The sequence below is a fragment of the Ptychodera flava genome, chromosome 5 (genome assembly GCF_041260155.1).
Source record: "Ptychodera flava strain L36383 chromosome 5, AS_Pfla_20210202, whole genome shotgun sequence".
Classification (NCBI taxonomy): Eukaryota; Metazoa; Hemichordata; class Enteropneusta; family Ptychoderidae; genus Ptychodera; species Ptychodera flava.
The window spans coordinates 38,625,327-38,646,869 of NC_091932.1; the positions used below are offsets into that span (position 1 = coordinate 38,625,327).

Sequence of the window (21,543 nt, forward strand, 5' to 3'; positions counted from 1 at the left end):
TAAAAGTAAAAATCTCCGAAATAATTATGTGTGCGCTGGTAATGGTATTGCGCAAGTCGAGTGACTCCACTGTAGACTAGTCGATACTCTGTCTCTTGGAACACGCTGTCGATGACAGCCTGCACTGTTCTACGCTACGGCGTGATTATCATTAGTTTGATAAAATCGGTACAAGAACACATATAAATAGAGTTTGAAAAAATAACACGAGTCAATCTCTCCCGTCGTAACAAAGGGCGACAAGTTTGCAGTGCGGTGCAAAAGCTAAGAAAATACGACAGACATTTTATGTTGTCAAGAGTTACATGTGTTCGTCTCTTCTTGAGGTAGGAAAACTAGCAAGTGACGTCCCGTTCGCACAGTATCAGTGCTAACATGAACTTGACAATCACTTTCACAAAGAACATGCATAAATTGCCGATCGCGAGACAGGAAGTAGACAACTTGAGTCAAGAACGAGTGAATGCCCGACGCGATCGCGCGACGACAGCACATAAGTCTCGATCGGATAGACTTTTTACGCAAGTTTCGACGTCTTCGTCTTGACTTTGAACTCTGGTAACCAGATTGTAACCGTTGAGACAACAGTATACAGTTAATCTACTAGTTAAACGTTCCAAAAATGGATTAAATCGCTAAGTACCCCTCTGTGTTTGTTGTGTAAATACCATCCACTGCTGGCACTAAGCATTTGCCAGTTCAGTGTATAATTTCTTTCTATTTTCACACGATCTGCAATCCTAAACATATTCAAAATTCCCAAAACTGACTCTAAATATTTCAACTTAGTCCTGGTGTAAGAAAATTCGCAGAAAATAGTGCGCGAGTCGGACTTCTTGGTCACAATGTGTGACGCATAGGTCGTTTACACAAATCGTCGATTTTCTCAGTTCCGTTTTTGGCAGTGCGTACATTATTCAAATAAGTATAAGTCGGCGGCGCCTGGACAGACTAGCCTGATTTTTCACCTGTGGACAGTGAATGAATATATTTGAAAGACCGTGTCTCATATTTCCGATAAAGGGCCTGGAAGGGAAGATATCCTGACAAACGTGAACAAAGGCCGATAATTTATGCAAAAAACGTCAAGTTGACACTTTGAAGGTGCATTGTGCGAAAACAAAAGCGAATTTCAAAAATCCGGGACACGGTTTTTTGCCCAGTATACCCAGCCGTCGATTGCCGTAAACAGATCACCAAGGCCGATTGGAGATTTGTACTTACACTTTTTTGAGTAAAAAAACTAAAAAACACGTGTTTTTGAGTAAAACAGCCGTATGCGCACTGTTTTTAAAAAACTAACAAATTTTCTGAACTCTTCGGTGACCGAGCAGATAAAAAAAGTACCACATGTCGGGTGTGTGACCACGTCTTCTTTGTGAAAATGAGGATTGAAAATAAGTGACAATGAACCTGAGTCGCTACCTTAAAGCAAGAATTGTGGAGGGGTTGATGTATACATTGGGCTAAACTGTTCAAATGACAACTGGTTGGGCTAAACAGGTTTACTGCCAGCTAGTTAAAGATGGCAAAGATTAACACAACAGCTTTAGGGCAAACACTTAAATTGTGTTAAGTTTTGATATTGGGCAGGGGTTGGACTAGATTAGTTGCCAGACAGCTATTTTCAACCCCTTTTCCCATTGATTGTATACTTATACTGTACTGGATTTTGTAATCACCTACATTATATATTTATTTATGGGAAATAAAGAACTAAGTATTAAAGGTAACAGGTGGTCTGGACCCAATTTCTGACACACATAAGAGTTGAGTCAGCAATACCCCTGGGTGAGTGAGTCGTTATCTATAAATGGTGATGACTTACCTCAAAGGAGATTTCATCAAAGTACAGGCGATCACACATATCATAATCAGTACTGACTGTTTCTGGGTTGTAATTCACCATGATGGTTTTTCGACGAAGCTGCAAGATTATCAAAAGATAAACAGGCAGAGAGGTCACTGAAAAGAAGGACACGGGTTGCTATGGCAACCGTCTCCAACATAGCTAATCATGAAGATTTGCCAGTCAGATGGGTTCAAAATAGTTTCAAATACAGCGAAGGTACAACTGAAGGACAGAGAAACCAATTGCTCGTATATGAGCAATCTAATTGTCTTAGTTACGTTTCATCAGGCCCCAAAAAGAGTATTGGTTGTGGCTTCTTTCCCAAAATGGAGCAAATTTTTTTTATTTTTTAGTTCTCTGGTTGGTCTGTCTGCTTATATAGTAACCATCTAGTGATATATTGAGTTCTGCTTTTGAGTTCTTAAAGGAAGGGACAGCTTGTATACAGCACATAATTTTGTGACTTTTTACATTTCTACCATCACTGATCTTTGCTCCACAGAAACAGAAAAAAACAAAGGCTGACCCACAGTCTTTTGATGATGTACATGCTGACTAGAAATAACTCTCCCCCCAGGACAATATTGACTTTTCAAATGGCTTGTCTTTTTTCCACAATCCTGTTATTATTATCTTGCACCTTAAAATAATTCAAAGAAATACAGTTTGTTGGTTTGTCACCATCACATACCCGTCTGAGTTCAGTGATACATCCTACAGCACACCAATCAAATTCTACGCTGCTACCAATACGGTATACGCCAGAGCCAATCACCATGACATAGCCACCTGGGAAGTCAAGGTCATGGCTGGTTGCATTGTAGGTCAAGTACAGGTAGTTGGTCTGTGCTGGCCATTCAGCAGCCACAGTGTCGATCTGTTTGACGAAGGGTACGATATCCATACTCTGTCTGGCTTTGCGGACGGCTATCTCAGTACTGCAATAGACAGAAAGTTTAACAGTTAGTGATTGTCATTTCAGGTTTGAACAGAATTTAGTATTGTGTCTAACAATACTTGCCTATAGAACTGTGATAAATATTGTCTGATTATCACCTGTCGCCACTGAAGTTTTTTCTTGAATGTGTATCAATGTCTGTATCTAATTATGGATTAACAACATCAGATTTGGTAATTCCTCATACTTGGCGTCAACAAACAAAGTATATAAGACTTCAGTGGAAGGAAACTTAATCACTAAATTAACTGTGATGTGAAAGAAAAAAATGCTGTCCTTTGGATTTGCCAGATATAAACAGCTGTACACATATATTTTTGTTCATTTCTTTCTGGCAAGAAGGCAAATTTCCCTATAATTTGATGAAAATGGATGTCTACCAGTCTACTACTGCAAGCTTATATCTAGGAATTAAGACAAACACTGTGGCTAGTTTTAGACACACTGATTCACTTCACACTATCACTGAGTAAGGACTAAAAAACATTGAATAAAATATTCTCACCTTTCTATTATCTTAGCTATCTGCTTGTCAGAGAATCCAAGCTGCTTAGCTCTGAGTAGCACATCCTTCGTCAGGTCTTCAGTTTTCTTAAACTTCTGCAACTGACGGGTACAGTTGACGATGTTCCTGAACTTACAGAGAAACCACTTGTCAATCTTGGTGAGTTCGTAGAGCCTGTCTATGCTGTAGCCTTCCATCAGTGCTGCCGCTAGTACAAAGATTCTCTGGTCCGTTGGCGTCTGCAATTCCTGTGTCAACAAATATGCACAGTCGTAGTTGAGAGGGTAAGAACTCCATTGTGTCCCAAACTGTGTATCACCTAACAGATAAATTAGTCTTCAATGTGCCATCACTCTCTCGTATTCTCTCTTATTCCTGTCCCTTTCTACAGGTTGGCTGATTTATCCAACCTCTCTCTGAGGATTAGCTGTATTTGTCATACACAGTCATTTTCATATGTAATGTTTTTATGCAATGTTTGTATGCAATGTTTGTTTGTTGATGAAGTGATCTTGATACTGTGTAGGTGTATCAATGAGAAGTGAGAGAAATCAAAGATTGTACATTTCAAGTCCCATGAAGATGGAGGAAGTACAGGATTTTCTTTGACTAAACCTGCTACAACATATCATACCAAGATTCAAGAAATGTCGCTTTTTACTGACTTGGCAGATGGGGAAGTGACAGGTCTGGCAGTATAAGGGTTAATGCAAAGTAAAATAATGAGAATTGTTTGAGTATGAAATCTTATGGTAATAATTCATTATCAATGAAGAATATTCATGTACATTGGATTGCACGTGATACAAGCTGGTGGGAAGTTGATAAATGGCATAGCACACAGACAGGTAGCTTGAACTAAAGTTCAATAAGTATTGGGTTTCTTATATTGCAGTTCTATTTTATGAAGTTTGACCTATATTATAGAATTCTTTGATCTGGATGCAGAATAATGCATTGAATTGTTTAGCCCAGGGACACTCTTTGAATTGGTATGTATTGTGAATCATAATACAGACCATTTACATGTACCAATGGTTAACAAGTACAATGAAACCAACACCCACGACTACAATCCAAGTTTCTTGTCTTTTGTTGCAATTCTGTGATGACCTTCATGCATCACTGGACATGATGTTCAGTGTAATTAAAAAATATCGGCTTTCAGGTCAGCTGGTGTAAATATGGTCTGCTTCATTGCAAACACCATTGCCAGAGAGTTGTCAAAGTTACTGGGTGGGTTTCAGTGATTGTCACATTTATCTATTTCTGTGTCAGTTATGATATGAAATATATTACTATGTGCCTGTTGATTGCAGTTTTTGTCAAAAAATCGTCTCCTGTTTATGTTGATAAAAGTGACAAAACGGTCTGAGAAAACACTTGTTTTTGCTCTACATATCTGATACCTTTGGCAGTCTATTGGAATGTCATAAAATCATGATTGTCTGGATACAAGAGTTGCTGACCCTCATGGCAGAATATTTGCTTAATATAAAGAGGGAACAATGAGAAGTGCCTCTCTGGCTATAAGCAAAATTCATGCAGTAATTCATACTATTTCTTGTATGAAAGAGGTTGAAATTGTTGTAAATGTGCGTTTCCTGCGTTGCTTCTATGTAGCAGCTCTGACAGCATTCATGTTTGATGCAGATTTCAAAGGCAATATACCCTTACCTCTTCTGAACACTTGTTGCCATGGAAACCAATTGTCTGTTCGTCCACCATTCTCAGAGCCTTTTGGAAAGCTTCTTCAAATTTCCTTCCCACTGCCATGACTTCACCAACACTCTTCATGGAACTGCCGATCTGTTTTCAAATTTCAAAGAAGGGAATTATAATGTGTACAATCCAACATAAAATAAATTTTGGTGCCCAAACTCAAAGACAAGTCTAAATACAAGGCATCTCAGTGTTTTATTTCCTTTTTGCCCTTTTTCACTAGTTGGCTTGTTTTTACTGTCTGACTTTTTAAAAACAATCTGTGCAATTTCCTTTATCCTATTTTTGCTCAGGAGAAGTAAATAAGTTCTCCTTAGGATTGTCCTTTCTTCCTCACCCATTTTTGGGTTTTTTGTGGTTCAAAAATGCTACAGACTTATGTCCTTTCTTCCTCACCCATTTTTGGGTTTTTTGTGGTTCAAAAATGCTACAGACTTATTTTAGAGTAAGAGCAAGTTATGACAATCTGCCGTCACCAGCCTATTTGGTGCTGATATCAGCAGTGCTCAGATAACATCTGAAATTTCAAATCAAAATCACTGCAAAATGTCATTGATAGCAAACTGCTAAGGGCAAAGTTGTTCCCTGAGAGAGTTGACTTTCTCTGGTTTCATCGTCGTGAATCATTATCAGCTTACCTTCTTGCTGACTTTGGTAAATTTCTTGAGATCCCATCTGGGGATTTTCACCACGCAGTAATCCAAGCTGGGCTCAAAGCATGCCGTAGTGGAATTAGTGACGGAATTACGCAACTCTGGAAGCGGGATTCCCAGCGCCAGTTTGGCAGCGACATAAGCAAGCGGATATCCAGTAGCTTTGCTGGCAAGGGCTGAACTTCGCGAAAGACGGGCGTTCACTTCAATGATGTAATACTGGTTGAGAAAGAATGTTGAAATAGTATGAAATGGCAACACTTTTGGACAAAATGTTAAACAGGGTTACCAGAAACAAGATAAGCTTATTCGTTACCTTGTGCATGACTTAACACTTACAATGTGCAATGTTAATTTTTATTTGAGTGAGAAAATTTCTATTCTTCCTTGAGATATTTTTCTTTTTGCAAAGATAATAGTACATTGCTGACCATTGTTTACTTCACATGTACATGCATAATGAATGTTTGAATTTTTAAAATCAGTTCTCAGAAAAATCCTGGCTTTTTATCTTGACGATGCATACTGTACATGGCATCGATACAAAGTTCATAAAATTTCTTGTTATTGGGTTGGCAAGCCGGCACAAATGCATATAATGGTCGGTGATAGCTTGATGTATGAAGTTGCTTAAATGCTTTCTGAAGCTGCAATACATGTTTCTCTCTGACACCGAATACACTGAACACAGAGCACATCCCAGCTATACCTATGTACACATGGCCACACCATTTACTGTATTCCATCAAAGACTTGCATGTCAATTCTTTACCCAGCCAAAAATACCTTTGAAAGGCCCCTGCCTTTGCCCTGGAAAACACAGGGCCACATTCGCCCTAAAAAACATAGGGCCACTTTTCCTTTAAAAAAATAGGGTTGCACTTAAAGTTGGAGGTGATCGGGTTTATATATCTTGATAATGACAAAGTCATGATTTCACAGCTGTGGATATCAAAGTTAAAAAGAGGCACGATACTATTAAATTACACTTCATTGTTATATCAATCAGAATAAGATTGTAGTAACATTTTAAATATGTGTAGTCAAGTTCTCAGGTGGGTGCACATTATTAATTAAAGAGTATGCACCCTATCAAGTTTCACTTTTGTTATCGAAGTCTGATCAAGTCGCTTGACTGAGATCATGTGTACACATGACAAAGTTTTGTGAGTGGGTCAAGCCAACAACAAATCACACCACGGAAACCACTAATGAGATAAACAGCAACATGATAAAACACTCAAAGTAATTTAGTAATTACAAATTGTCAGACCCTATCTCAGTGTACAGCGTACAGCACAGATTTCGTCTGAAGGACACTGAGCTGACAAAAATACAATACCAATACATGCAATGGAATGTCATTCATCCAAACATCTGAATTGACTATGCTATGTATTGATCTTCCAAGATTGTATTATGTCAAAATATTCCCACTGTTGGTATATACTGCTATGCTCTGAGTTAGATTAGCTGTTCAAAATATTTTGCATATTTCAAAATCACAAATAAATATCTTTGATATGTCAGTTTGAAAGCCAAACAACATCAATATAATTCAAATGTAATTTGTGCAATTAACTTTGTAATGAACCCAGTATTCTGTTCTCCCAGACGTTTTAGGAAGTACTGTAGCCAGCAATAAGGTCAGCGGTGAAACTGTGTCCTGAAATCTAAGTCAAAGAACAATGCCTTGCATTGTATTGTACAGATCTACAGTACTGTGCATTAGAAATAACTTGGACCATGTATACTGGTATGCCACAGCTGACAGCAAAGTACCATAACACCAGAATCATATTATGTACACTTCAAATCATTTAATGATCATCATCCCATAAAAACTGTTATTTTCACAAGTCAGGAGAGTATAATTTGCACACATGTTATGTCCCAACTTTTCTATGTATTCTCACATTGCAGACTTTAAATTCCCATTTAAATCACAATATTGCATGATGTAAGCATGGGAAAGTTTCCTTAAACACACCTTACATGCTACGTCACACCACTGCAATGATTACTCAAGCAAAGATGAATCAAACAATCCTTGTTGAAAATATCCAGTGCAGATGTCTGCTGTCACAGGACAGGGCAATAGTGCAGATGTCTGCTGTCGCAGGACAGGGCAATAGAGCAGAAGGGCAGACATCAGTACAAACAACTCTTTGAATCATAGGCTAAAAATACTTTTGAAGTCCATAGCAACCAAAACAATTTCAAATAATCGGCATATGAATTTCCTTTATCAACGCATAGAACTGACCATCGGATACACCAATGAAATAATGTTGTACAAGTTCTGTGACAGTCACTGGATATTTTCTGAAAAATTGCATAATTCAGCAAATTCAAATAAAAACCAAATATTTTAGTGGTTCATATTTCAGTGTCAGTTAAGAGCATCATTAATTCACTTGTCGCCATAGAAACACAGCAATGGCTGACAACATACGCTACTAGGATTAGTTTGCCACTACATTTGGCAAGATATTTTTTTTACCTCAATTTCTCCATTCTGTAAGAAATAAAAAAACAAACACATATCAACAAGAACAATGCTTTTTTTTTGATGTTGAGAGGATATTTATCTTAATCTGAGGGAAATATCAAGCTGCATAGAGAATCTCTTGATACTGATACATAAATTCTGTCTAGATTGATTTCACTGGACTACGGATACATGACATTTACAAATCGTATCCTGGTAGGAAGGCAGTATTTCAAATTGATGGGCAAGTCAAACTCTTACCTCTTGTGATTCAGGATTCAATGCATACTGTATGTTGCACTCTCCAACAATTTCAAGATGGCGGATCACTTTGATGGCAGTGTTGCGGAGTTTGTTATATTCTATGTTGGTGAGAGTCTGACTAGGAGCAACAACTATGGACTCTCCTGTGTGAATTCCCAGTGGATCAACATTCTCCATGTTGCACACCTAACAGAAAATAAAATCGAAAAGTTTAAATTTCTAGCCATGGGATTCATAAAACTTTTCTTCCAAAGGGAAGGAAAAGATGCATTTTGAGCCAAAAATAAGTCAGTGACAAAAACATACATGTTTTCAATGGAGAAGGAAAGGGTTCCATATACAGCACTTTGCTGCAAAGCAATTTCTGTTGCGATATGTAATTATGTTTGCTATATGCATACAAAGTACCACAGAGTTATTGATGAAATTGACTTACAGTAATGCAGTTATCGTATCCATCTCTGACAACTTCGTATTCAACTTCTTTCCATCCTTTCAGTGATTTGTCAACCAGAACTTGACTGGTGTGTGAGAATGCAGCGTTGGCAAGCTGTATCAGCTGTTGTTTGTTATCGGCAAATCCTGATCCGAGCCCTCCCAGTGCGTACGCTGCTCTCACCAACACTGGGTATCCAAGTCTCTCAGCTGCAGCTACAGCCTGGATGTGGAGTGAAGACACAAATTAGTTACAAATGAAAGATTTATATAAACAAGTTAGTTTCAATCAGTCACGGTTCATTATGTTCCATGTACTTAGTGTATCCGATGGCAGGGCAGTGATGTATGCCTATCCATACTGTTGTATAAACTTTCCCATTCAATTGCATATATTGGATGATTTTTTAATTTTCACTCAAAATTAATTTTTTTACGAGTCATCCACTTAACAAACACATACAGCCCTTTCCTTAAATTGGTTGACCCTTTGAACCTGGCTCGGACATAAATGTCTGATAACAAATAGAGTACCAGGGGGTCAGGGTGCAAAGAGTTAAATTGGTTGATTATCTTTGGTAGTTGTTTGTTATGAAGGTAGTTATTATGAAGCCTGACGACATCTTTACTCAGTGTCCCTACTCACCTCTTCTACAGTATATGCTGCTTCACTTGGAGCAACTTGTTCACCGATTTCTTTCATTTTGTCTGCAAACAGTTTTCTGTCTTCTGTCATCATGATGGCTTTAACTTGAGTTCCCAGCACCTCAACATTGTATTTACTTAGAATGCCTTCTTTCTGTAGCTGTACACCACAGTTCAGACCTGTCTGACCTCCAAATGAAAGCAAAATTCCATCTGGTCTCTCACTCTTGATAACCTGTCGGAAGAACACGACATATTGGTCAGTCAGCTGTCTGATTATGTCAGCTGTAAGCTGATACTCAAATCAAAGTTATGAAATCCCTTCTTTGGCCATTTTTGTCAAGAAAAATTTACGTGTATCTAAAAATAATCATGAACTTGTATGTTGTTGTAACATGATATTATCATACATAAAGAACCAGAGAATTTTGCATGTGCTACAGTAGCAAAGCTGTACAGAATGCCCATTCAGTAACGTTGATTGTTTTCAGACGCCCAAAACACAATGCCTATTGCCAGTGCTTCTCCGTGCTCACTTTTAGTAGGTTTCCAGGGACCCAATGGAAAATCGCAAAGATTTTATCCCATGCTCTGTACACGATATACATGTAATTGCAAAGTCTGTCAAAAGCATGTCATAGATCACACTCAATGAAAGTACATGGAAAGTGGGAGAATAAAAGTTGTAATATTATATGAAAATGGTCACTTCACTACTTTTAACACCATGGAAGATTTTATGATTGTTGTGACAATTAACTCAGGTTGTTCTGCATTAATTAATCAACATAAACTGCATATTACATTCTATGCTTAGCTTTAAATGTATTTTGTCATGATTATTTGATTGATAAAATTAAGCAATGATTTTGTATATCAAAGAAAAACTATCTGCATTGATTGGTAGATATAAATAGTTTTATAATTTTTTTCTTACCTGGGCAACATATTCTGCAGTGATTGGTAGAAAGTAGACTCTGTTTGCAAGTCCCTTTGATGTTTGAATTGTAGCAATGTTAGGATTGACAAGAACTGTCTGAATGTTTTCCTCTTTCAAAGCTTTGATTGCCTGCAACAGAACGAAGATTGGTTGGAGAATGAGTTACAACAACGACAATTATAACAATAGTGACAACAAGCTGAGAACAGAAAGAGAGACGAAAGCAAAAACATCAATTTCTACTCATAAAGAGTCTGCGAAATTTATGAATCAAAAACTTCACATTTTCAAAATACACTAGTAGCTGATCAAGGAGATCTGTTGCAGTATTTGACATGGCACACTGCCTACATGAGTTTTTTTTAAACCAATTTTACATTGAGAGGTGATGTGGATGTTTATGTTGGACTTAGATTACACTTTGGTTCATAAGAATCAAAAGTTGACAATAAACCATGAATTTAGTGGTGTCAGGCCATGCATCCGAGGGTATAAAGTTATTGGTAGTGAAAGGTAGCTGTAATTTTGACTGCCCAAGAATTGAAAAAACTTCTGTAAAACTTACTATGAGATCTACACAACTGCACATGCTGATCAAACAGAATTTAGGCGAAAACTTGTCACAGTTACAAGAGCCAGAGGTGGTACATACCTGTGATCCGGAATAATCAAATTCTCCAGCCTGACCAATGGAAAGCCCTCCTGATCCAAGGATTAAAACTTTCCTGGGTTTGACGTCCACACTTACGGGAGACTCTGGTTTGTAGAGCATTGAGGCTTGCAGACGCTCTTTGATGCTGGGGCTGGGATAAAAAGAAATAATTTACTTCCATGACATTCGTAACATGACACAACTGAGTATAGGTATATGTATTGTGACAATATAATGAGAACACATCTTGACACAGGCATTTCACTTACTGAACTAGGTGTGGAAAAAACCCATGCTATGAATCTTGATGTATAACCAATGAAAACCATGTTTAACCATTTACAAAAATGGTTTATTTAAAACCAATATACTTTTCAATGGTGATTGGTAGACCTGTTTACGGTATTGAGGTTAAACAGATTGATCAATAGTCACTCAATGCACACCAAAAATGTTGCTGCATTTTTGTCTCTGTGTCATTGTTGGTCAATATTATCACTTGGTATTCTTCATTCTTGATTCATTGTAGTTCAGTTCATCTTCGAGATGTGAAAGTACGCAAGTTTTGAACAAAATTACCTTGTAACATCATCTCCCTGTTTGGCAGCTTTCACTGTGTCCAGGAATATGTCAAACATAAACTCCAAATCTTCTGGGCCACCCATGGCCTCCGGATGAAACTGAACACTGAAGAAGGGTTTGAAGTCGTGTACTATTCCCTCGTTGGACTGGTCATTGGCGTTAGTAAACAAGACTGACCAACCAGAAGGCAGGCTTTTTGGATCGACTGCAAAGCCATGGTTCTGGGTTGTGATGTAGCAACGATCGGTTCCTTTGTGAATACAGGGCTGGTTGTGGCCACGGTTACCATATCTGGAAACAGGTAAAGACACAGAAGGTTACAGAATGCAGTGACATTGCTGGACACTTTCCACTGTACAAGGGAATAGCATCCTTCTTGCAACTGTATCAAATATAGTCAGAGCTGTTCATCCCTTTTTCAAACCAATTTAAACTTTGTTGAATATCTATTTTGCCCATTATGTCTGCAAAAATCTGACAATTGCAGTTCGAAACGATTAAACTACATACCTTGACAAAATGCAATTTTGGCATTTTTTTTCCATATTGTGAATACTAATGGTCATCAAACAGATGAAATACACAAACCCATCAGAACTTTTGACCAATAGTTTTATGGGCAAGTTCATTGAAAATTAGGTATTGTTTTGACCAAAGTCAGTACGGTAACCGTAATGATGAACTGAAACTGCTTGAGAAAACAAGAATCTGTTGATCTGTTGATCTGACCAAAGTCAGTACGGTAACCGTAATGATGAACTGAAACTGCTTGAGAAAACAAGAATCTGTTGATCTGACCAAACTCAGTCCGGTAACCGTAATGATGAACTGAAACTGCTTGAGAAAACAAGAATCTGTTGATCTGTTGACCTGACCAAAGTCAGTACGGTAACCGTAATGATGAACTGAAACTGCTTGAGAAAGCAAGAATCTGTTGATCTGTTGTCTTTGTACCACTGCAATATCATATTGTCTGTGTTTCATGTACCAATATGAAATAGGACGTCACTCACTTCATTTTGTAAGTGCTTGCACCGATTGCCAGTGAGGTCAGCTGATGGCCCAGACAGATTCCAAACACTGGTTTTGGCTTTGGACTTCTGAACACCCCACGCAGGTTTTCAATTGCCGCCGTACACTGCTCCGGATCACCGGGACCATTGCTTAGAAACAGACCATCAAATTCTGAAACCAAAAATTTTATATAGAAGCGTAAATTATCAATGCCTAAAAGTCAATACAGATGAGATAACAATTGAAACTTCCTGTCTGAGTTTGTACTTACACGAATCACAAAGTTTTGAGTATGTGTAACATATTTTAGGTCCTACTATTAAAAATAAGCATAAAAAGTAACATTCCATGAAAAGTTCATTTGTTTAAATATCATTGTGGCCTAATCTTTTTACTTCCCTTTCATAAGCATTTCAACAGTTGCATCCCTTAATACTGCCACCCCTTTTCTTTATAGATAGATTCAACCATAATTGTGAAAGCAATAGGACTAGACAAAAATTTAGGGGGATGAAAACGTGAATTATTTTGTGACAAAAAGAATGATATGGCAGAATGATGACAAAGCTTGACTGACTCACCTGTTGAATCTAGTTTGTAATCCCATGGTACAACAGTTACACAAGCTCCTCGGTTGGCAAGGCAACGAATCTGATTGTACTTGATTCCACAATCAACTGCAACAATTTTTACATCACCAGATTTATTGTATGTTGTAGGTTTCTATGGCAGAATAAACAAAGAAATAAATAAACAATAATTATCTCCAATGAGATCTATGCGGATTAGTATGACGGTAGAATATTCAGTGACAGTTTGCTGAGATGCTTTATCCTGCCAAGTGATTCTGCGAATGAATTTATTCTTCAATTTGCTATTGAAATACTCAATATTGCTAATGAGGCTTATTGAGATTTGACATCTGGTGTTTATGAGAGAAAATCTAACACACTGGATAGACAGCACTTCATATTTCAGATTTCAGTTCAGCTCTACTGGTACCCTACAGTCTTGTTTTTCACATAGCTGGTCAGTGGATACTGCTAAGGTACAGTGATATGAGTTTTAGCAGTGAGTTGAGAAGCCATTCCTGTGGCAGAAGCCATACCACCATCAGCATTTATTCACTGCTTGCAATATACTACAAAACCAAGGGTCTGAACGTGTCAGCTAATTTGATTTCTCTAATACGGTACAGAGAAGTTTCTTTAAAGTATGTGGCCATACAAACTCTTGCATGTTATTCTGGGGACAGTTAAATATATAGCAGATCTAGTTATACCTGCGTTGAAATTTTGACGACATAACTATGCAATCAATATGGGTACATATTGATGGAATAATTAATTCTCAAAGCAATGTTTATTCTGTGCAAAATAAATGCTCAATATAAAGGACAGGATTTGAACTAAACACATTCATCATTTGAATTTGAAACAAAATATCATTAACATCAAAACATCTGATACATGTACGAACTTCATTAAAAATCAAGTGAAACTTTCTACAGCCCTATAAAACTGAACTTCTGCTAATTTTGACAGAACACAATTCAATAATTCAAATAAATATTATAGAAAGAGGGTGATCTGAAATGTGTGACTGATTTGGTAGCCGGGATATGACACGTACCTTACAAGACACTTCAGCGACAAGATTTCGCAGATTTGGATCTTCCATTGCTACAACATTCTCATTTTGCTCATCTGTTACCACCTGGTGAAAAGTACAAACAAATGAAATGTGAAATGGCACATAATAATCAGAGTCAACATCAATATCATACTGATTGTATATAATCAGGAAGTCCAGTGTATTTGGACTACCATTCCAGGGATTACCCTGGCTCAAGAACGGCATGAGATAAAATCGCACATGAAAAAAAACACAGTGGGAGAATTTCAAAGTCTGTGGGAACGGGACCTAACTTTCCCCATGGAGGTAGTAGAGAAGGAGTCACAACTAGGCGGATATCAAAGGGACCATGTGTTTTGCCGCTGTTTGCCTTACTAACTACTCCATTAGCACCAACGGGACTTGCGAACGCGTTTTCTCGGATTTAGGAAACAAGATTAAGTTCGTTCGGGGTCGTTCGGGTGTTTCGGCCGTCCCTCGGCAGTTGACAGATCTTCAAACATGGCGTCACGTGTCCAAGCGTCGCGTCGGGAAGTTCGAGTCGTTCCACTGATTTTGATGTACACGATGTTAAAGAGGTCGAGGAACAGATAATTGAAGAAGGGAGCTTTTGTATCTGCAAAGGCGCGGAGACTGAGTGATGATAGCTTGCGATTACAAAAAAAATGCCATACATCGTAGAGCAGCATTGTTAACACGCCAACTTTTTCCCAAATCCAGTTCTTGGTTCTTGCCGTGTTTTATCATGTTGTACTGGCATTAATGATAAGGTTAAAATAAGAAAGCATAGCTTTTAACTGCTACGTCCATGACTTTAATGAATGGTCGCGATATAAAAACAACACGTACAATGCATCGAAACAAAGCGTCGCAGCGTCGCCTATGGCGTCGCTGGCGTCGCGTCATAAACACCCGGGAAACGCTACAAGTTTAACCCACGCTCACGGCAGTGCTGCAGTCCGCTGCACCATACTCAGTACATGATTGAAAAGTTCGTGATCAGTACTTTCATTCTAACAAGGAAAGGTTCCTGCGATCGAATGTAAAGTATATAAAAAACGACGTTAAAATTACCCAGATTTTGAGAATGAAAAACTTAAATTCCTTGTAACTTCACTTTTCGTGGACGGAACGTGTCGTTTCTTACACTATCATGACGCACTTGACCCAAGCTACGCAAATACAGTCTTTGCGCAGGCGTTATGACACTGTGGAGAAACTGAGTCGCATTAGCAAACCCAGGTTAATTTCACTCGGTTCGGTTGCGAAGGTACCGTCGGCAACGCACATGGCGGGAAAGGGGTGTTAAACAATGGACATAAAGGGATTAAACCAATGGTGCACAATAGTAATAAACGTAATTATCTCAGTTGTGACTCCTTCTCTACTACCTCCATGCTTCCTGAGTTTGTTTTCTGCATATTGGTTAATTTGCATAACAATACACTCAGTGAGACAGTTTTCGGACGACCTCAGTTTTCAGACATTTAATGACATGCTGTTCGTTATACTCACTTCGCTCCGTTTTGATAGTGTTAAAATACAAGTCATGCTAGAGCATATGACGCTGCCGTCCCGTTTTGGATTTTTTTTGGTAGAAGCTATTTCGGGCGCTACAAACTTGGTGAAGTTAGCCACACCGTACGATACGAGGTGTCGAACGCAACACACAGGGACAGCCTGTGTCCGATATCTAAGCGCTATACACATTGAAATATAGTTGCGTCGTCCATGGATTAAACGTAACTAATTATCACGAAATATTTCCATATAGTTTTCTAAACACATCGAAATTGAAAATCGGGGTTCGAAGTTTCAAATATCAATATTTAGCCCCTTATCACATTCAAAATACGTCCGATTACTGCGATAGCAGTCCGATTACACGCACTCAACATGGGGGCAAAAATTGGCAACTTTGACCCCCTAAATGCCACTTCTGTCGGTGTTAACAGTTTGAGGATAAACACAATAAAGTTTCGAAAGGTATGATAATAAGATTTCGTTGTGCTCGTCATTTATGAAACGGCTTTGGGCGAAATTCACTACCCTATCAGAAAAATGTCACACTGAGTGTAGTTGTAATCGGAGGCGATCGAATCCATACTTTCTAGTGCGGGAGTAACGGAAGTACAGTAGTCCAGAATAGTGCATTTTCGTTTTTTCTTCGCACTACCACTCGTACTGGACACGCATATTCTTCGAAAGCGCCATTTTGAGCGACGACAACACACTGTACATCAGCAATGAACACTTGCTGTATCGACTCCAATGATTTGTCAATGAACGCAAAACTTCCTGTTGGCAACCAATCACAAACGCTGTTGAAACGGGTAACTCTGCAACAGCTTTTTTCTTGCGTAATTATAGCGCTCTCTACGGCGACACAATGAGTGGTTCTGAAAACCTGCCAAATATTACCGATGAATTTAGATTGCGTAAAGGAATCATGTACGCGCCATTTGAATTATCGGCGCGACTTTTTGCCCAATTGATTTATCTGAATGCGATTTTTCTGATTTTTGAGCGTAAATATCGCGTTATCGCGCCCCAAAGTGATCCCTACCATTCTGTTAAACACCATACTTACATTGTCAAATCAAAATAACCAACTTACCTTTCCTAACATGGTCCCATGCTCTCTGATCTTTTTGGTCAATTCTCTGGTATCAATTCCTGTTAAATTAAAAAGTCAAAAATTTATCATAATGACCCTGTAAAAGCTCTTTGTGAGGTGTCGCATCACTACATGTTGGTGGTTCAAGTACTTCTACACTGTCACGGATAAAAACAAATTTACATTTGGTACATATGGTTCTTTGACGGGTAGCATTCATACATTGTTCTATATTCTAGTAAAATCTTACCATATATGGCATGTAAATTGTATACCTTCAATCAACCAATCAAAGTGATTTCAAATCTTCAGGGCTTGACAATTCCTATCGCCCGACGCCGGGACAAGTGAATTTACGTTCGGGCAAGTCAAAAATAAAATCTGGTCGCCGCCGGACAAGTTGTTTATATAACTTCTGGCGCAATCAACGCGAACCTAAGTTGCAGTTTGTGCACATATCGCCCGATTTGCGTTGTGGTTCACACGAAATAAATGTCAATCACTGACTTTTTAGATACAATTGTGACGTTCTTCTGCGATTCACTTGCCGACTCACACAATGTTGCAATGTTTCAATGATCGACATGAAATTGTTTCATCGTCCAATTAAAAAGTTGCTTAAAATTTGGCGTAAACAGCATTTCTTTGTTGTATACTGACTGCTCCTCCCCAACAAATTAGGCGAAAAATTGCAAAACCCAATCACATTGCTTATCGGCGATCGACCGTGCAGTACTTCACAATCATTTATGCGGCCTCGCAAGGTAGACGAACATTGTTGGCAGATAGTTTGTGGAGTGATCGCTGTAAATATGAGTATTTTACGGTAATATTTCAACTAACACAAACAAGGCATTGTGCATTTTCGCGAGCCAGAGCGTAATTTCCGCTCCGCAGACCTACGCAAAAATCAAGCCAAGCTGTTGCCGTAAAGAGGCGCGTACTTTACGACGATGGGCATTGTGTCACTCTCAGAAACGATGTAGGCCTAGTGATGATTTACGACGGTGCCATGCACGAGGGCCAGCGTGAGTGGGATCGTCTGAGAATCGATGACTCGATGTGATGATTAGAACGATGTTTCTGACGAAAGATCTAAACATAAGCGTTATGATGAGGAAAAACGCCGTAGATGTTATCTCCCGAAATGGAAAGCACAGTGGCCTTGAAATATGACGGTTCCAAAATGTTCTTTACGTCGCGTCGTGTCTCAAATACCCTACCATTGCCAAACCATGGAGGTAGGAAGAGACTATAGCCAAACCAAGCGAAATGCTTTTCTTGACGGATGCGACATGTTTCGCGTTGAATCGATAAGGTCTCACGAGTTTAGTCAACCGCATTTGGACTGTTTGCGCATCACAGATGAGATCGTGACGGGGACAATGATTGTGGAAATTTTGTGGGTCCCGCTGAGCCCGATACGGTTTCACTTGCCAACATCCCGATCGCATGCACTCGCAATGCGTGAACGAATGACTTCGACCAGCGACAGAAACTGACCAATCTTTTTTCGCCGGCATTTATGCATGCCAAACACGGGCAGCCGATGTATGATATTGTGTACCTTCAAATTCAATGTTAGCCCTGCGTACAGGTCTGTGTGTTCCCGGCGTTATACGGCCTATTGTGATGGGGGCCGTATAACGCCAAGAACACACACACCATACGCAGGCCTTCCTCAATGTTAACTTTTGAGAAAAATCGGTGTCAACATCGGCAAAAATTACCAAAATAAGAAAGCCCTGAAAGCCGCTACGGAATTCGTCGCAAGTATTTTGGTCTTGATTATTACAAATGGAGGACAAGTAAAATTTTGAGAGGACAAGTGAAATTGAAAATCTACTTGACCGACGGACAAGTGAACTGGAAAAAAAATTGTCAAGCCCTGATCTTACCATATATGGCTGGTATATCGTATTCCTTCAACCAATCAGAAAGGGATTTCTTTGCAGCCCAGTGACTGTATTCTTCAGACAAATCTCCGACCACCAACGCAGACACATGGATCTTGGCAGACTCAAACCATTTTGGAATATCAAATTCATCTTTTTCATACCCTGGTATGCCATAATTTCCTATCAATGGATAGGTGAGGACTAAGATTTGAGATTTATATGATGGATCAGTCAGGGACTCGGGATATCCAACCATTCCAGTCTGGAACACTACAAAGAAATGTTAATGAGAAATGACGGTAAAAACAACAATTACATACCACTAGTACAATCATCTGCTCTGTTGATCTAAAACTACCATAACAAAATCATAGCGTAAGTCACTCGTACATTTGGATAGAAAATTCCAGTTAAGATTCTTTCCGGTACTGATGCATTAATGCAAGTCCCTTTTCTCCAAAGGTTTAAATATTCAAAAACTGAAATTGTAAAAAGTATGCACACTTTTGATTTCTTTTAAAGCTTTCAGATCAAACTAGCTTTCACAAGTTCCCTATGATTTGATATGCCATATGGGTAATGGTAGTCTGAATTCGGCAATTATTTTGAACTTTTATTTCTGATAATTTTAGAAATGTCATTGAGTCTCCACAAACTAGATGTCCTACAAAATTGAAATTGGCAATATCTACAGGTCCTAATAAATTTTTACAGTGACGACATCCTACTGTAATTATTGCTGACACAATGTTGCATTGGCAGGATTTTGCTTTGTAACATCTTTAAGAGAAATACACGCGTTTGTGTTTTTGGCCACAGATTTTCTCTCATTCATGCAATTTATCAAATAAACAATTGCTGTGCACGCAATCATTAATGCACAGATGCTGTGCATGGACTCTTCATGGTGATTCCGTGTGTGATTAACTTCTTTCTATTTGACAGTTGTACCTCATTATAATTCTCAACATGTTCTACCAGACTAACGTTTAATATGTGCCAGGGAACCTCGTTTTGTAGCACAGCCCTAGACTGTATACTACCAAAACATGCCTAAATTGCATGGATATATGTGAATAAAGCTCATTTCAACATCCTTCTACCTAAAACTGTGATTATTTTTAAGATTGCATACACAAGTCCTATTTCCTGTAATTATTAAAGTGACTCAGGGATCACTTTGGGGCACGATAACGCGATATTTACGCTCAAAAATCAGAAAAATCGCATTCAGAAAAATCAATTGGGCAAAAAAGTCGCGCTGATAATTCAAATGGCGCGTACGTGATACCTTTACGCGATCTAAATTCATCGGTAATATTTGGCAGGTTTTCAGTACAGAACCACTCGTTGTGTCGCCGTAGAGAGCGCTATAATTACGCTAGAAAAAGGCTGTTGCAGAGTTACCCGTTTCAACAGCGTTTGTGATTGGTTGCCCACAGGAAGTTTTGCGTTCATTGACAAATCATTGGAGTCGATACAGCAAGTGTTCATTGCTGGTGTACAGTGTGTTGTCGTCGCTCAAAATGGCGCTTTCGAAGGAACATTCGTGTCCAGTACGAGTGGTAGTGGCGAAGAAAAAACGAAAATGCACTATTCTGGACTACTGTACTTCCGTTACTCCCCCGCACTGGAAAGTATGGATTCGACCGCCTCCGATTACAACTACACTCAGAATGACAGTTTTCGGACAGGGTAGTGAATTTCGCCCAAAGCGTTTCATAAATGACGAGCACAACGAAATCTTATTATCATACCTTTCGAAACTTTATTGTGTTTATCCTCAAAATGTTAACACCGATAGAAGTGGCATTTAGGGGGTCAAAGTTGCCAAATTTTTGCCCCCATGTTGAGTGCATGTAATCGGACTGCTATCGCAGTAATCGGACGTCGTATTTGAATGTGATAAGGGGCTAAATATTGATATTTTGAAACTTCGAACCCCGATTTTCAATTTCGATGAGTTTAGAAAACTATATGGAAATATTTCGTGATAATTAGTTACGTTTAATCCATGGACGACGCAACTATATTTCAACGTGTATAGCGCTTAGATATTGGACACGGGCTGTCCCTGTGTGTTGCGTTCGACACCTCGTATCGTACGGTGTGGCTAACTTCACCAAGTTGTAGCGCCCGAAATAGCTTCCAGGGGTTTCATTAAGTTTTTAAGTAGGGGCCAGAATGGAAAAGTAGGCGGCTTGCAGCTGCCATGACCACAAAGCGGTCGTCGTTGGGGGAGGGTCCGGGGGGTGTTCCCCCTCCCGGCCGAAGGCCGGAAACCCTGAAAAATGAGCTAAAATTCACTTTTTACAGCTCGCAGTCACTGGAATTTCTAGTATTTTCAGGATAATTGTCAGCAGTGTTCCAGGGCAATTTGTGTTCATATCATAAAAGCCATTTTCCTGGGAGATTAGGCCTAAATATGATAATTCAAAATAAAAAATGATAAAATGTGGTAATGTTGACGATATTTTGAACAAAGAAAACAAGTCTTTCGAGCCTCTATGCTTTTAGGAGGTAAACTATAATAATTCACAATTATTAATGATATACATTTGATATGTAGGTGATATTATACAGTGTTACATCTAGACAGGGGGGATTCCCCCTCTGTTGAAATGTTGGCACCCCAAATTAATTTGTCAAGGGGACCACTCCCCCCTTCCATGAAATGGTG

The 21,543-nt window shown here is 38.9% G+C and overlaps 1 protein-coding gene across 3 annotated transcripts in view; it reads right to left on the minus strand.

Moving 5' to 3' along the window:
- Positions 1-21,543, minus strand: part of LOC139133855 (multifunctional protein CAD-like) — a 54,721-nt gene that overhangs the window by 29,970 nt on the left and 3,208 nt on the right. For 2 of the 3 annotated variants that reach the window (XM_070700617.1, XM_070700615.1), the window contains exons 2-18: positions 18,864-19,133; positions 16,966-17,024; positions 14,346-14,429; positions 13,295-13,436; positions 12,713-12,884; positions 11,697-11,990; positions 11,118-11,268; positions 10,463-10,594; positions 9,527-9,760; positions 8,882-9,103; positions 8,443-8,631; positions 8,194-8,208; positions 5,676-5,909; positions 4,993-5,124; positions 3,316-3,563; positions 2,544-2,790; positions 1,829-1,927 (exon numbers count right to left, since the gene is read on the minus strand). In XM_070700617.1, the coding sequence (XP_070556718.1) occupies positions 1,829-1,927; positions 2,544-2,790; positions 3,316-3,563; positions 4,993-5,124; positions 5,676-5,909; positions 8,194-8,208; positions 8,443-8,631; positions 8,882-9,103; positions 9,527-9,760; positions 10,463-10,594; positions 11,118-11,268; positions 11,697-11,990; positions 12,713-12,884; positions 13,295-13,436; positions 14,346-14,429; positions 16,966-17,024; positions 18,864-19,133 (2,924 nt within the window). The remainder of the gene's footprint in view (positions 1-1,828; positions 1,928-2,543; positions 2,791-3,315; positions 3,564-4,992; positions 5,125-5,675; positions 5,910-8,193; positions 8,209-8,442; positions 8,632-8,881; positions 9,104-9,526; positions 9,761-10,462; positions 10,595-11,117; positions 11,269-11,696; positions 11,991-12,712; positions 12,885-13,294; positions 13,437-14,345; positions 14,430-16,965; positions 17,025-18,863; positions 19,134-21,543) is intronic. The other variant, XM_070700616.1, reaches the window with a different exon arrangement.